Below are 18,113 nucleotides of genomic sequence, written 5' to 3' on the forward strand. Positions count from 1 at the left end.
ACAATTTAAAAACAATAATAGCTTTAGCCAGGTGTGGTGGTGCACGACTTTAATGCCATCACTTGGGAGGCAGAGGTCAGCCTGGTCTACATAACAAACTCTAGGACCCGACAGAAAGATACTGTCTTGAAAGAACAGAAGTACAACAAGAACAACTAGGGTTGGCCAATGAGATCACTCGGGGTAAAGGTCCATGAGACACATGATGCATCTCTGGAAATTCAAACTCAACTATGAAGAACAGAAGGAAGAGGAAGGTATCAAAAAGGTATGAAGCATTGGCAGTAGTTGATTTCAGCATATGGACTATAAGGGTGCTCTTCATGCTATAACTTAAAAATATTTCAACTCCAAAAATCATTTAGTAAAAAACAAAACAAAGAGAGACAGAAGATATAGGGAGGGACAAAGGCAGAAACAGAAATAGAAGAACAGGAACAGGGAAAGGGAGAGGTTAATTTTTATTTATACATGCTATGTTCACATTTACCCAGTATCACGTCTGGACTAGAAGACACACTTACTCATGTTGTTCATAGACCGCATGCCCTGGGGAGACTGTCCAGATGGCTGGCTTTGTTGATTCTTTGCTTGTACCTGGGGTTGTGGTGGAATCTGGTTTACTTGATAGGGTAGTCCAAGAGCAGCGTAAGCTCGCTCTATAGAGCTGGGGTCAATCTGACTAACAGTGCTTAGACTAGGAGTGGACTGCTGCCCCACTCCTAGAGAGCTAGGGTTTCCAAGCCCAACTGGTGCTCCAGTCAAAATTGCTAGAGAAGACAAAAAAACACAGTATTAGACCACTACAGTTGCTAAGAAAAAAATATTAAAATGTTTAAATGACATTTTTAAAAGTCTTAGTATAAAGATGTGTCAGAGTAGTAGAAATCTGTGTCTCCCTCCAAATAATTTTTTGAAAAACTTTCTAGATCCATGCTTTATATGCACATGCAAATTTTTGTTTCTTCCAGTCAGGGATTCTCTGGTAAAGCTGGCCGAGTCGGACCTTGCTTCAAGTTCAGATCCGCTTGCCTCTGCCTTCCTAGTGCTGAGATTAAAGATGTGTGCCACCACTACACATAGCTCCAAATTTCTCTTAACAATTAATACTTAATATTTTTTCTAAGAAAATATGGTAGCTGCACTTTTTGAATGTAGTACTTTTACTTATTACTTTTCTATGAGAACAATTTTTAAATTTATTTTATAAAATAAAACTCAAACATACACTAACAGACACACACACACAAAGACACACGGACAGACACACACACACAGAGTTTTAAAAAGGCTAGGTGATAGTGACACAAGCCAATAGTCTCAGCACTTGGAATGCAGAGGTAGAAGATGTCTGTCAGTTCAAGGTCAGGAGATCTACAAAGCAAGTTCCAGAACAGACAAGGCTGTCACACAGAGAATATTTTGAAGACAATCAAAAAGAGACCCCTGCAGACCCCAATCCGACATTTCTCATTTGATCTACCCACTCAATGCCAAAACAACAATGCCAGGCTGGTGAGATGGCTTAGTGGGTAAGAACACTGACTGACTGCTCTTTGGAAGGTCTTGAGTTCAAATCCTAACAACCACACGGTGAACCAACTATAATGAGACCTGACGCTCTCTTCTGGTGCGCCTGAAGACAGCTAGAGTGTACTTATGTATAGTAATAAATAAAAATAATAAATAAATCTTTGGGCCGGAGTAAGTGGGGCAAGCGGTGTTGACCAGAGTGAGCAGAGGTCCTAAAAATTCAATTCCATATGAAGGCTCACAACCATCTATACAACTATAGTATACTCATATATTTTAAATAAATAAATAAATAAATAAATAAATGGATGAAAAGAAAAAACTATGCTTCAATGCTTCAGTTTCGAAAATTTAAAGAATACACGACAGTACACAATTACAATTGCAGCATTCAGGTAGCTGACACAGAGATAGCAAGTTCAGTGCCAGCCTGGGCTACATATATAGCAAGGCTATCTCTAAAGGCAAAAAAAAATTTAAAAAAAAATTGTCATCTATTGATGGTTTTAAGAATACGAAAATCTTATTTTCATTTTCTTTTTTTAGATTTACTTATTTTATATATGTGAGTACATTGTCGCTGTCTTCATACACATCACAAGAGGGCATCTGATCCCATTATAGATATGATGTGGTTGCTGGGAATTGAGGACCTCTGAAAGAGCAGTTGGTGCTCTTAACTCCATCCCAAGAATAAGAAATACTTCTATTTTTGTTTTACTAATTAAGAGAGAAATAGAAAACCTTTCATCCAGAATGGTATGGCAGGACCAGAGTCTCAAAAAGTCCAGCAGTAGTCTACACTCTGTCAAAGGGCACTAGTATGCTGCTCCAAAAACTTGGCAAAAATCAGCAAGATTTAATCACTTACACTGTTGATTTCGCTTATCCCCAGCATTTTTGAGAGGAAGACACACAGGACAATCATGCCTTGTGCAATTTTTCCAGTGTGAAATGATTTGTCGAGAAGATGCACAATGTGCCACTAAAACAAACAAGAAAAAATTGTTAATTCTTTTTATTTACAGGAATGACATACAACTTAACAAGTGCTCCAAATAATATAAAGATATTCTAAGCTGTAGTGCAGAATACATGCCTATAAAACAGTGACACTAGACATAAAAGTATTCAGTTGGGCAAAACTGTATTGTGTTGAGTAATTAATTGCCCACAAGGCTAAACTGGAACAAATCACTGAATAAATTATCAGAATATATTACAACCTCCTTTCTAACCATATACTACTTACTTATCACTGAGCCATCTCTCCAGCCCCATAATTTATTTTCTTACTGCATAAATCTTTCTGATAATAAGAGCTATTTATCATGTATTAATGGGTAGTGTGCAAGTTTTAAAGACAGCTCAGTCAGTCAAGGGCTTGCGGTGCAAGCTTGAGAACCAGAGTTCAGACCCTAGTACCTGAAATATATCATGTTAACCCTAATGGTTGGGAACTGGTGATGCTAAACTCTTCAGAACAAACTAGCTGACAGCTAGACTAGCCTAATCAGTAGCCTCTGGCAAATTTAGGGGTAGAAGCATGGCTCAGCAATAGAGTGCTCCTCTACCAAGTACAAGGCTCAGGGTTCAATTTCAGGAACAATACAAACAAGCAAGTATACACCCAAGAAGTTGTATTTTATTGGTCAGGAATGCACCTTGTGTACAAAGTTGCTTTACTTATAAAAGGGGAAAGGCAAAATGTAATGTCAGAACATGTCTATGTCTAAAATGTCATCAACATAATCAAAGTACCAAATAAAAAGATCATCCTTAAGTTACTCACCTTGGCAGGATTTGCCTGACTGGCAATGTGTCATATGGTTTAGGACATTTTTCATGGTACGGCAGTGGGGAAGGTTGCACTGTCTCACTTCCCCATTAGCCTGCTCCCGGCGCTGGCACTTGTGAGCGTGTAAGAGGAGAACAAGCTGCTGCTGGATGAGCTTGCGCTTCTCTGGATCAGCTGTGTGTGCTCCAGAACCCATCCCTGCGGCAACTGGAGTCACCAGACCTGGCTGCTGGACGGATGGGGCAGGCTGCTGGCCCTAACAAATGTAGCAAAGATACATTTAACAGTGTTACAGTGTGCCATCTTTTAACAAGGACTAGGTATTTTCAAATTAAATACTTGGTGGTGACCTACTGTATGTCAGAATTCATTCTTTAATTTGGATGGAAAGAATTCAATATATACATGATAAATGGCTCTTATTATCCGAAAGATTAATGCAATAAGAAAATAAATTATGGGGCTGGAGAGATGGCTCAGTAGTTAAGAGCACTGACTCTTCTTCCAGAAGTCCTGAGTTCAATTCCCAGCAACCACATGGTGGCTCACAACCATCTGTAATGAGATCTGATGCCCTCTTCTGGTGTGTCTGAAGACAACTACAATGTAGTCATATAAATAAAAAATGGTACATATGTATTAGACACAGAGAACTAAACGGAAAGGAAGAACAGGTAAATTCCACGTTCTCAGTATTAGAGGCTCAGAACTCAAGGTCAATCTTCTATAGAGCAAGTCTGTTACCAGATTGTTACCAGATCCTGCCTCAAAAAACACATAGGGACTGGAGAGAGGTCACAGTTGTTGAAAGTACTTGCATTTAGTTCACAGTATACATATACAGAACTCAGACTCCTGTAACTCCAGCTCTAGAGAACCCAAGATGCTCATCTAGCCTATACTGGCGCACTAGCCTACATGCATGCACATGTGCACATAAAACACAAGAAGAAATCTTTAAAAAAATGTTAAAATTAAACAAAAAACAAGTATTGGAATTGAAAACATGCTACCATGTACAGCAAATAATAGTTTTTACACCTCTAAAAAAAAATTAACTTTTCCCAGTAGAAGTTATTCCTTAGGACAGTGAGGACATATTTTTGTTATATGTTTTTTGAAATACAATGAATACCACACAAAATACCAAAACTCATAAAAATAAAAAAATAAAATAAAATTGCTCTAGGACAAATCTCAAAAACTAAAAACAAACCATTTAATTCCTAAGTAGAAATTGTTTGAACCCAAATCAGATCCACCTCCACAGGTGTGAGTCTCCATCTCCAAAGATTAAAGTTGTGCTCCACCATGCCTAGCATGTCCTCTTTCTTAGGTTTCTTTTAAGGTCTGATCTCAGGTCTGGAATGGCCTGGAACTTGCTATGTAGATATGGCTGGCCTAAACTTACTGAGAACCACCTTACTGGAAATTTGAAACATGAAAACTGTCCATTACAGATGCTACTTAATGAAGCTTAACCGTAGCCACTCATGCAGTTGGTTCATCCCAAAAGAGAAAAACAAAAAAATTATTTTGTTAATTGAAAAGTATGTTACACTAATAGAAATAAAACTAGTATTCACAGTCCTTGAGAGAATCCTTTGCAGTAAGAATCTTCTGCAAGCGCAGAAAGGTTCTCCTTCCTATTCTTCAGTAACAAGGCTAACAGCGAGCCTGCTGAAGGACTCACTGTAGCACACATTTACTCTGATTGTGGATTAGTCTTCCAACTCATCAGTTAGGGCAGCAAACAAAATGCCATGTGGAACTTTTACAAAGTGAAATTCCATTCCAGGGCACAAGGGTAAGATACATCATGTATCTTAAGGTGCCTAGTGTTTATAATACCAGTGTGTCAAATGCCAACCTAATATGCCCACAAAGTGGCTCAATACGTAATTCTAATGACCTGAGTATACAGTTCAAGATTCACATTAGAAGAAAACTAACTTCTGCAAGCTGACTTCTGACATTCACAAGTTTACAATGGTATTGTGCACACATCTATTCTGCATGCACATAAATGTTAAAAAGAGAAAAGAGCCAGGCAGAAGTGGAGGCAGAGGCAGGCAGACTCCAGAATTCCAGGACAGCCAGGGCTACACAGAGAAACCATGTCTCCAAAAACCAAAATGAAAGAAAGAAGAAGAAAAAAAAACAAAAAACAAAGAAAGAAAACAAAAAGACAAGAAAAAGTCTTAACAAAATAATGACAAGTACTCACCATACTGGGCATTCCCCCACCAGGAACTGCCTTTTTGTCCATTGCAAATGGAGATAAGTTATTTGGTAGAACAGTCTTTGTCTGAATTTGGAGACCAAGGCCACTTGCTCCAATCTGCTGTCCAGAATTTTGAGTGTATGGTGAACCATAAGGACTGGGATTGTTCATCATTCCCATCTACATAAAATTAGAAAAAAGTGTCATTCTCTATATTACTAAGACATCACCATGACCATACTTCATGTTCTATATTAGAAAACCATTTAAAATAAAATCCTTTGAGTATTTTAAAAAAACATATTGAAAAACTCAGGAGCATGGCTTAGCAGGTAAAGGTGCTTACTGCAAAATTCTATCAAGCTGAATTTGATCACCTATACTTGTAAAAGTGAAAGGAGAGGACCAACTCCATGAGGCTGTCCTCTATACCCTCTACACCCGGGTGGTATATACTCTTCTTAAGAATTCACATACAGAGCTGGGCGTGGTGGTGCACATCTTTAATCCCAGCACTTGGGAGGCAGAGGCAGGCGGATTTCTGAGTTCCAGGCCAGCCTGGTCTACAAAGTGAGTTCCAGGACAGCCAGGGCTACACAGAGAAACCCTGTCCCAAAAAATTAAAAAAAAAAAAAAAAAAAAAGAATTCACATACAATCAAAATAAATACAACACAAATTTTAAAACTAAAACACATTGAATAAAAGTGTATGCTTACCTAAGTATGTATCACAAATTAAGGTTTAAAAAAAAAAGAAAAAGCTGAGCAACAGGTAGAGGCTACAGGATCAGAAATTTCAAGGTCACCCTCAGCTATAGAGCCATGACTACAAAAAAAACTTTTAAAAGCATTATCTTCTTTGTGCTCAGTTTATCTGGAGCCATTCCACTATACAATGAAGAATGTTAAATATTTTAAACTGAATTTGTTTTTCCATTCATGTGTGCCCATATATACACACTTGCATGCACTTACCCTAGTGCATATAAAGAAGTTAGAAAGGCTGGGCGTGGTGGTGCATGCCTTTAATCCCAGCACTCGGGAGGCAGAGGCAGAGGCAGGTGGATTTCTGAGTTTGAGGCCAGCCTGGTCTACAAAGTGAGTTCCAGGACAGCCAGGGCTACACAGAGAAACCCTGTCCCAAAAAATTAAAAAAAAAAAAAAAAAAAAGAATTCACATACAATCAAAATAAATACAACACAAATTTTAAAACTAAAACACATTGAATAAAAGTGTATGCTTACCTAAGTATGTATCACAAATTAAGGTTTAAAAAAAAAAGAAAAAGCTGAGCAACAGGTAGAGGCTACAGGATCAGAAATTTCAAGGTCACCCTCAGCTATAGAGCCATGACTACAAAAAAAACTTTTAAAAGCATTATCTTCTTTGTGCTCAGTTTATCTGGAGCCATTCCACTATACAATGAAGAATGTTAAATATTTTAAACTGAATTTGTTTTTCCATTCATGTGTGCCCATATATACACACTTGCATGCACTTACCCTAGTGCATATAAAGAAGTTAGAAAGGCTGGGCGTGGTGGTGCATGCCTTTAATCCCAGCACTCGGGAGGCAGAGGCAGAGGCAGGTGGATTTCTGAGTTTGAGGCCAGCCTGGTCTACAAAGTGAGTTCCAGGACAGCCAAGGCTACACAGAGAAACTCTCTCTCTCTCTCAAAAAAAAAAAAAAAAAGTTAGAAGACTATCTGAGTCAAAGATACTAGGCCTGGGCAATTGTCTTTACCTACCAAGACATCTCACAAGCAAGTCTCTCACTAAACTTGGATCTTGCTGATTGAGCCAAGGAGCCTGGTCTTTGCCTCTCCATTGTTAAGATTAATATGTCACCAGAGCCGGCTTTTTTCTTGGATGCTGAGGACTTATAAGTCCCTGTGCTTGTGTGGCAAGCATTTATCAAATAATTTTTCTTAACCCCCACGCCAACTGCATTTCATACCAGGCTTGGTTCTATGAGGCCTATAATCCTAGCACTTAGGAAGGAGAAGCAGAATTACCAGTTCCATGGCAGTCACATTCCCACTCTTATGTGACTACCTAATATTAACTAGTAAAGGAAATATTAGGATCACAATAATGCAAATGTTTTTCTTAAGTAGTACCACGTACACTCTCACTATGTAATCAAGGCTGACTTGGAAGTGCAATCCCCCTGGCTCAGCCTCCCAAGGCAGGATCATAAACATGTACATTTTGTGCTTATTTTGTGAGTGTTCTGTCTGGATGTATGTATGTACCACTAACATGCAGTAGCTTTCAAGGACAGTAGAGGGCATCAGATCCCTACAACTGGTGTTAGGCTTGGCTACAACATAGATTCTGGGAATAGGGCCTGGGTCCACTGAAAGGGGAGGAGAACCAGGCTCCTAACTACTAAATCTTTGCTTATTTAGATTTTAAAGTAGTAATATTTATTCTAAAATAATAATGATATCCATGCCTATACTGAGTTATGGTATATTTATAAGTGTATCCTTAATGAAAATTGGGACATAGTATGAAAGCCAATTTACCACAGAACTTTGAATGACACAATAAAAGAACAAGTAACAATGTTTCTAAAAGTTCACAGAAGTAAATAAAATGTAGACATTTGTAAGCTGCCTCAGTGTCTATAAATAATTATAATGTCTGTGTTCACATATATCTCAATACAAACTGAAACTAGCAGTGTCTCATTACACTTTCTGTCACTTGAAGCCTTTTCTTTCTCCCCCACCAAACAGAATAAAGTAAGATAGGACTATATTTGTGTCTGCTACAATGATGTTATTTGATCTCACTTCCCTTTATAGCTGATAATTCCTGATATCCAATTACCCACCATAATACAGACACTGACCTAACCTGAAAAGGAAAAGGAAGGACCCGTGTTGTTATCCTAGATTGAAATATTCCACCCTGCTGGGAACTCCTTCCTTTATATAGGAAGCTGTCAATTAAAAATCAATTCAGGAAGGTCCTGAAACTGATCAGATTCACTAGATCCCTCACTGCCAGAATCAGCAAAAAGCTGTTTCCCCTAGACAGAAGCTGAGTTACAGCTTTTCTCTCAGAGGAGAAAAGCTTCAAAGAGGACTCTGAGGCCAGACCAGCTACTTAGGAGCAGCAGAAAGTAGGAAGCTGCCTGGGAGAAGTTTAGACTAAATGAGGCACGTGGAAAGGATTTTTTTCAAGCTGTAGAGTTGCCTGCAGGGCAATGTCTAGGTTTCCAGCTTTATTACCCATGCTGTGTGGGCTTTGGTGATGCAGTTGTCTTTGAGTAATTTCTTCTCTTGTAACCCTTCAACTCATACTCTGGTAATCACCCTAATAAAGCTCACTGCTGCACCAAATTAGATTCTGGTGATATTTATGCTTTAGTCTCTGTGTGATTCCCTACTTGGGTAGTAGCCATTGTGTGTTGTGTGTTGTGTCTCCTCAGGGAAAGCGTGGTGGTGCATGCCTTTAATCCCAGCACTCGGGAGGCAGAGGCAGGCGGATTTCTGAGTTGGAGGCCAGCCTGGTCTACAAAGTGAGTTCCAGGACATCCAGGGCTATACAGAGAAACCCTGTCTCAAAAAACCAAAAAAAGTATCATTCTAAAAGCAGCCTTGCACATATTAAATACCCAGTAATACCCTGTTGTTAATTTCTGTTGCTGCAGAAAACTAGGAATGTAATAAGATACATATAGACACATTAGAAATCAAATATCAGGCTAAAGAGATGGCTCAGGCAGTTCAGACCACTTGTTTTAGCAAATGACTCATTTTCCAAGAATCCACATGGTAGAACACATGTTCTGTAATCCCAGACTGAGGGAATCTTCCCTGGCATTTGGTGTCACTAAGCATACATGTACATGACGAACATACATACATGTGAGTAATACACTCATACATATTAAATAAAGGGTTACAAAAACAAGCTTGTAATATCAGCATCCAGAAGGATAGGACAAGAGACCTGAATTTGATAGCTCTTGAGTTTGAGACCAACGTGGGCTACATAGCAAAACAAAACAAAGCCAGACTTGCTGGCAAATGAGTATGAGTCTCCCAGAAGGCCAAAGACATTAGACCCCCTAGAGCTGTATTTACAGGGGTTTGGGTACCAATCATCATAGATCCTGAAATCTCAGATCCAATGTAACATCAGTACAAGTTCTCTAACTGTTGAGCCATCTTATCTCTATGACACACTGTGAATGTAAAACTTTAAAGATCTAGAACTCTAGTGCTGGAGATACAGAGCTCAGTTAATATAGTTCTTGCCTGACACCCATGAAGACCTGGATTTGACCATCTGTACCCCATAAACTGAGTGTGGGTTACTTGCATGAAATCTCAGCATTTAGAAAGCAGTGGAAGGAAGATCAGTGTTACACGGGAAGTTGAAGGCCAGCCTGGGATAGTGAGATCCTATCTTTAATAAAAAACTCTTCTAACATTACATATACAGAAATGTATCACAGATTGATGCCAAGAGTAAATTCTAAAAATTATATTATCACTATTTGGGGAATGGAATTTACTCTCTTAAAGTAAATACTAACTTGAATGAAGCTCAGAAATATTTTAGGGGGACTGATCAACCCTAGGTTCTTGTTCATACTAAGCACACTTTCTACACTGAACCCTGAACTATATACTAAATGTGGCAAAATCCATCCCCCCCATCATCCTTCTGTTTTTTCAGATAGTATCTCACTATGTAGCTTTGGCTATCCTGAAACTCTGGCAGACAAGGCTGGCCTTTAATTCAGAGATCCATCCATGTGGCTCTGGCTCCCAAGTGCTGGGATCAAAAATGTATGCTACCATGCTCAGCTCAAGATTTATCTTTTTTGCCCAATGATTGTGCAAACCTTTAAACCTGGTACTCTGGAAGCAGAGGCAAGCAAATGTCTTTGAGTTTGAAGCCAGCCTCATCTACAGAGCTAGCCCCAGGACAACCAGGGCTCTTCAGAGAAACTCTGTCTCAAAACACAAAACAAAATAACAAAAGCATCTTAAGTTGTGAATTTCCCTATTAAAATGTAAGCTCTATGAAAGTTTTGCTCACTGCCATGTAGTATGGCAGTGATATAATATAATCTGTGAAAGGACAGACTGGAGAGATGTCCTGGGACAAGACAGGAGGTCCACAACTGCCTGTAATAACAGCTACACGGGGAAATCCAGTGCTTCTGGTCTGCAGCTTCCATGTGTAATGCATATGTACACACACACAATTTAAAAACAACAACTTTTTTTTGGTTTTTTGAGACAGGGTTTCTCTGCATAGTCCTGGCTGTCTTCGAACTCACAAATCCTCTGCCTCCCAAGTGCTGGGATCAAAGGCGTGTGACAGCACTGCCCAGCTAAGTAACAAATTTTTAACACACTGACTTAGGCAATGAATCTCTCTCTGCTTCCTAACACTTGTCTGACATAATTAGGTAAGTTCCACATTATCTCCATGTTGACAGCTGTTCTATACAAAAAGCTAGGAAAAAGCAGCAGCCGAGATGTCCCTCAACTAACAAATGGCTACAAAAATTTATACATATACACAATGAAATTCAGCTGTAACTAAAAATTAAATTTGTAGGAAAATGAAAGCATGAGGTAACTCAGGCCCAGAAAGATAAATTCCACACAATCTCTCATATGTAGATCTTAGCTTCAAATATTTAAATTTGTAAGTTTAACTTCAGAGCACGTGCAGAGGTGAGAACAACACAAAGATACCATAGTAGGATATGTGAGAGAGGGAAGAGAGCTTAATACATTTGAAATGGTAGAACAAAGAACACTGTGGGTAGACAAGTTTTGGACTTGGGGGAAAGACTAGTCAAATCTAAGAATATATTAAAAACCCATCTAGAAACCTGCTATTCTGTTAGCTAAATAAAAATACAATTTTAGCCGGGCGTGGCGGTGCATGCCTTTAATCCCAGCACTCAGGAGGCAGAGGCAGGCGGATTTCTGAGTTCGAGGCCAGCCTGGTCTACAAAGTGAGATCCAGGACAGCCAGGTCTACACAGAGAAACCCTGTCTCGAAAAACTACCAAAAAAAAAATTAATAAAAAATACAATTTTAGAGGGCTAGAGAGACGGCTAAGAACACTGACTGATCTTCAAGAGGTCCTGAGTTCAATTCCTAGCAACCACATGGTGCCTCACAAACATTTGTAATGGGATCTGACTCCCTCTTCTGTTGTATCTGAAGACAGCTACAGTGTACTCATATAAATAAAATAATCTTTAAAAACAAAAATACAATTTCAGGGCTGGCAGGATGGCTTAGATAAGGTAAAAGATTTTGGTGTTTAAACTTGAAGACAATGCTGTTTAATCCCCAAAACCTACATTAAGGTGGAAAGAGAGAACTTCACTAAGTTGTGTTCTATCCCCATAGTAGAACAGAAATGTCCACAAACACATCACATACAAATAACAATAAAAAATGAAAAAATACTCTTTAGGAGAAGAAAGATAGCTCAGTGAGTAAAAAAATTAATGAAATGCAAGCTTGAGAACCTGAATTCGGATACAGAGAACTCCTGTAAAAGCCAGGAGAATATCTTAAAGCTTCAAGTCCAAGCAGAAAGAAAAAAACAAAAACAAAACAAAACAAAACACCCTATTCTTAAACAGTAAAATGGTAAGGAGGACAAGTGTCAAGTGTGCCCATCCTTTTTTTTTTTTTGGATTCATGGCTGGCTTAGAATTCACTGAAATCCACCTGCCTCTGCCTTCCAAGTCCTGGGATTAAAGATGTTCCACCACTCTGTCAGGAAAAAAAAAATTTAAACAGAAGTATTCTGCATAAGTCTGCTTATGCATACCGCTGCTCCCAAAGCCATAGGTTACTAAATGAAAATTCTCAATGCCAGTTGGAGATGCTCCAGAAGCCACCAATATCGACTATTGCCATTGTTTCAATTGTCCACCTGATCTAGATGGTAGAATATTACTTTTGAAACCACACACTTTGGTTACAGAACATGGAGAAGAGAGGTGGAATGGAGCGGGAATATTCCTCCCTGCTGACTAGCTTTCACGTGCTAGGAGGTAAAAGGTAGCAGGCTGCTAGGGAGTGAAGCCACTGATGGTCTCACCAAGCCATGCATCTGCAAGCTAAGATGTTCCCAAGGTTGCAATAGTATCCTTACTATAATGAGGGTAAACCATAGGTTTCTTGATTGGATTTCAGGTCTGCTCCACAGGAGGAAATTCATGTCTCATTCATGTAGTAGCCCATAGTTATTTGCTAACTAAATTAATAATATGGTGTCAAGTACCTTCTTAGTGTTTTTGTTTAAACCTACAAACTACTGCTGCTGTAAGCCTTGGTCTTTGGTCAGAGCATCTTTGTTTTGCACTGGACAGTGATTAACCTGAGTTCATGGCCTAGAACCCTCACGAATAAAGGAGCTGAAATAGAACAAATGAATTCTCTGCCTAAACAGTGTTAATACCTGCTATCTTAAAATTGTACTTTTATGAGGAAACTACAAGGATAATGTGGATTCTAAAAGGAGTTAAAAATATTCGGACAGTTAGAGACCAGAAAGATTAGGAATCCATAGGCTACCATTTCAAAAGAATCATGAAGGTACAGGATACCAGTCAAGTATAAAAATATTTTCAAGCCGGGTGTGGTGGCACACGCCTTTAATCCCAGCACTTGGGAGGCAGAGGCAGGCGGATTTCTGAGTTCGAGGCCAGCCTGGTCTACAAACTGAGTGCCAGGACAGCCAGGGCTACACAGAGAAAACCTGTCTCGAAAAACCAAAAAAAAAAAAATATTTTCTATAAATTTTAAGAGCTTATGACTTGAACTTAGATCCTTGGCACATAAATACAAAAATAAATAACCTCGAGCTTGATTACTAAAATGGACAAAAGGTTACAAACACACACAGGACTCACCTTAAGTGGTTGGGGGCCTCTCAATCCTGGTTGTCCTCCCATCTGAGGAGAGCCCTGCTGTAGTGGCTCAGTCAATAAACTGCCAGCATTGCCCATGCCTGCATTTGGGTACTGCATGTTTGGCCGTCCCCGGCCTGCTCCAATGGAACCATTCATGACTTGATTGGGCATTATCCCTTGTCCATTGCCTGCAGCTAACATTCCAGGATTCATGCCAGCATTCATCCCTGTGTTCATTCCCATGGCAGGCTGGTTCACTGGACTGTTCATCATACCTGCTGGGGACTGAGTAGGACCCGGATTTGGTCCACTACTGCCAATCCCCATGTTAGGAGAAGTCAAGCCTGTCTGCGCCATTGGGCTTTTGACCATGCTATTTATCAAACTTAATCCAGGGCTGTTCTGTTGGGCCTGGCTGGCCATCACTTGGCCTGGGCCACCGACTCCCATGTTGAGGTTAGGGGAGCTACCAGACCTCAGCAGTTCTGACAGCTGTTTATGTTTCGAGGCTGCGTCTTGTACTATTCCAAGACTTGTCTGAAGCTGACTGATATCGCCACCATTGGTTAGTCCCAATTCTGTAGAGTTGATTAATTCATCTGGTAAGTCATGTTCCAGGTCAAACAGTGAACCAAAATCTAAAAACAAATAGAAAAAATAAAGGTTAAATGTGACACAACCAAAATCAGAAGCTCTTAAGACAATTTAGTTCTCGGTAAGCATAAATTAATTACATCTACAAATCTCCAAAGAAAACTAAATGTTTATTTTATTGAAGCTTTTTAATATACTAAACTAGTATTGTATTCTTTTCTAAAAGGCTAATTTTGGCTAGCTAAACAAGCTACAAAACTTAAGAACTAGCCACATACGGTGGCACATGCCTTTAATCCCAGAACCCAGAAAGCAAAGGCAGGCAGATTTCAGTGAGTTTGAGGCCAGCCTGGTCTACAAAGGGAGTATAGGACAGCCAGGGCTTATTATATAGAGAAACCCTATCTTGAAAAACCAAGCCGGGCGTGGTGGCACACGCCTTTAATCCCAGCACTCAGAAGGCAGAGGCAAGGCGGATTTCTGAGTTCGAGGCCAGCCTGGTCTACAAAGTGAGTTCCAAGACAGCCAGGGCTACACAGAGAAACCCTATCTCCAAAACCAAACCAAACCAAAAAAAAAAAAAAAAAAAGAAGAAGAAAAGAGAAGAAAAGAAAAGAAGAAAAACAAAACCAAACCAAAACAACAAAAAACAAACAGAAACAAAAAACAAAACCCGATGCAAAACCTAAGAACCGAGGCATAACACCAAGTTAAAAGAGGACTGAATGTTAGCACAATACCCACTAAATGAATTGCTGAAAACTTAGTACTAATAATTGTTAGAAGGCATGCTGGGTCAGAGAGGACTCTAGAGAATTGCACTTGCAGCTAAGCCTGACAACTGGAGTTCATGGCCAAGAAACCTCATGGATAAAGAAGAGAACTGATTCCTATAAGCTGTCCTTTGACTTTCACACCCACAGGGATGACTCACAAAGACATGTACACAGACAAATTAATTTAAAATGTTTGTTTTCAATTGTTACTTCTTTGTGTTTATGTGTGTGCCAACAGAGATCAGAAAAGAGCATCTTCCTTGAAGATGGAATTAGAAGTAGTTGTGAGCGGCCTAACTTGGGCACCGAAAGCTGAACTTAGACCTGTGGAAAGGTAGGAGATGCTTGTAACCACTGAGACTTCTTTCCAATGCTTTAATAATTTGTTTAAATGCTAATCTAAATTCAGCATGATGGCATTAGCACTTGGGAGCTGAGGACAGAACAGGCTTACAGAGAAATCTTGTCTCAAAACAAAATCCTCCAACTTTTAAAATTAAATTGGGCAGTTCCAGTGTTCCTTAGAAAGTAAGTTAAAATGAAAACTAAGTACTATAATACATCCACAACCAACACAAGTCTGGATGCAGTAGAACAGAACCAACTGTCTACCACAGTTGATCACGTTTCATATCACTAGTATAGCCTTTTCTAGGAAAGTGGATTTGGTTACATATGACTTGTACCCTACACAAAAGTTTGCCTTAACCAAAATCTAGCCAGAACGTGTTATGCCTCTGGGTACCATTTAATTGCAAACAGCCACTCTCTACACCTCAACCACGAATTGTAGACATATTACAGATTTTGGCTCAATATTGGCACTTTCGCATTTTATACCAGCCAATGCTTTATTGTGTGGCAAGGGGAGAATATCTTAATGGCTCTTAACACACTTAGATACTTTTCCCTGCGTTTGACTGCAAAATTTCAAGTGGCACAGACTTCCACACATGGACACGGACGCCAGTATTCTTTTAGCCCATAGGTACAGCATACTCCTATAATGCCAGCACTTGAGAAATGGAGACCAGATAAGGAGTTCAAGGTCATTCTAGACTATATTAGACAAACATCACCATCTTACTGACTTGTTTTAATGCTTAAGTGTTTGAGTTGTCTTTCCTTTAAGGTTTCCACGAAGAAAGCATTAATGCCGGGCAGTGGAAGCACTCGTTTCGTTTCTTCTTTTAAAGACCCTGACCGACCCTTCTACCATAAACATGCAAGAGATAAGCCATGCTCAGAGGACAGTCTGCACAGCTACTGCAGAGGATGGAAGCTCCCCAATTCATGAGGCTCAGAACCATTTCTAACTCCAGTTCCAGGAGACTTAATATCTTCTGCTGGCCTCCAAAAGCAACACATTCATGTATACAAACACAAACACAAATATACAAATAATGAAAACAAAAACCAAAAAAATTTAATTAAAAAACCCATGGATAATTTGGAACATAAATTTTGAATGAAAGTGATTGAAAGCTACCATTCAAAAATTGCCTAATATACTTTTTTCATTACATCCTTGATATTTACATAATTGAGATTACTTTAAGTATTTTTTTTTACTTTCCACTGGAATATAATAAATCATAGAAAATAGTCTATTATCATCATACTGAGTATAGTGAAGAAACTAAGATAACCTTCAACTACTTATTTTTATACATGTCACAAATTATGGAGAAAAGTCACAAAATAAACATAGTAATAAAAACAGCAGGAGCAGTCCACTAAGATGGCTCAGCTAGTAATAAAGGCAGGCAACTCCTAACAAGTTTGATAATGAGCTGATCCCCTACCATCATGATGGAGAGAGAGACAACTCAGAGTCACACAAGTTGTCCAGTCATGGCACACACAAATAACATGTGGAGAAAAAACTAAGGTGTAGAAATAAAGCTCAGTTGTTAGTGGACGATTTTTAAAACACGGGATGTGTGGGTTCCCCCCCTCCCCGTCCCCAAAAACCCTAGTTTTGAGGGGGAGTGCTAGATAGCTCTGCAGCAGAGAATACACACTGCTCTTGCACAATTCCAGTTTAGGCTTCCTACTTATATGTAAGTGCATAGCACAGGCATTTAATCCCAGCTCTTAGGAGGCAGAGGTAGATGGATTTCTGTGAGTCCAAGGCCAGCCAGGACAGAGAGATCTTCTCTCAAAAAAAAACAAAATAAATTAATAAATTGCCCAGAAGTTAAAAGCAATGGCTGTTCTTACAGAAAAACCAATTTAATTTATGGCACCAACATGGTGGCTCAAAATCATCTGTAATTAAAGTTCCAGAGGATCCAATACCCTCTTCTGGCACTGCACACTCACGGTACAGACATGCATAGGGGTAAAATGCCTATACACACAAAAGAAAAATAAGTGGGACAGCAGGTAGGCAGATCTCTTCCAATTTGAGAGTGGTCTGGTCTACACAGGATGCTCCAGATCAGCCAGGGCTACATAGTAAAACCTTACCTTTTACATAAATAATTAAATAATAAAAAAATAAGAGCTCAGGGGAGTGGGAGTGACAGCGCAGAGGATGAAAGCACTTCTTGCTCTTGCAGAAGACCCAGTTCTATTCAAAGAACTTACATGCATACACGGTTCACACAGACATGTGCAGGTCAACACTCACATGTAAAAAATAAATAAAAATCAGCTGAGCAGACTAGCAACAGGCTCAGTGGTTACGAGCACTTGCTGCTCTTGCAACAGAACTGAGTTCAGTTCCCAGCATCAAAATTGTCAGTTCACAACTGCCTGTAAGTCTAGCTAGAGGGGATTTTACACATTCTACTGGTCTTTACAAGCACACACACATGTGCACTCATTTACACAAACAAAAATAGGGTTTTTTGGTAAATCAAGTGAATGGTATATTCACATTAAACCCAAACTATGTTATCACTGTATGATGTCTTGACTTTATCAATAAACTTCAGAGTTTGTTGAGAAGGAATACCTATAGAAGAGGATAAACAGAGAAAGTAGCCAATCATTTATTCTTAAAATCTCGAGTTGCCAGAAAAATAGATGGCTCGGTAGGTTAAAAAAAAAAACTTGCTCCAAAAGCCTCACCACCTGAATTCAAATCCTAGAATAGAGATAAAAGTAATGGAAACAACTCCACAAAGTTCTCTAGCCCACACACCAAATGTACACTCAATAAAATAAATAAAAAGCCTCTGGCCAGGCAATGGTGGCCTTTAATCTACTAGCACTCAGGCAGATGTCTTGTGTTCTAGACCAGGTTGGTCTACAAAGGAGT

At 39.3% G+C, this 18,113-nt stretch overlaps 1 protein-coding gene across 2 annotated transcripts in view; it reads right to left on the reverse strand.

The window, feature by feature from the left end:
• Ep300 (EP300 lysine acetyltransferase) overlaps positions 1-18,113 on the reverse strand; it is a 70,216-nt gene that overhangs the window by 41,905 nt on the left and 10,198 nt on the right. For both annotated transcript variants that reach the window (XM_085831710.1, XM_085831709.1), the window contains exons 2-6: positions 13,476-14,113; positions 5,559-5,735; positions 3,326-3,587; positions 2,405-2,518; positions 525-770 (exon numbers count right to left, since the gene is read on the reverse strand). In XM_085831710.1, coding sequence (XP_085687836.1) covers positions 525-770; positions 2,405-2,518; positions 3,326-3,587; positions 5,559-5,735; positions 13,476-14,113 — 1,437 coding nt within the window. The remainder of the gene's footprint in view (positions 1-524; positions 771-2,404; positions 2,519-3,325; positions 3,588-5,558; positions 5,736-13,475; positions 14,114-18,113) is intronic.

This window comes from Mus caroli, unplaced genomic scaffold (assembly GCF_978045245.1).
Source record: "Mus caroli unplaced genomic scaffold, Mus_caroli_1 scaffold_16, whole genome shotgun sequence".
Lineage (NCBI taxonomy): Eukaryota > Metazoa > Chordata > Mammalia > Rodentia > Muridae > Mus > Mus caroli.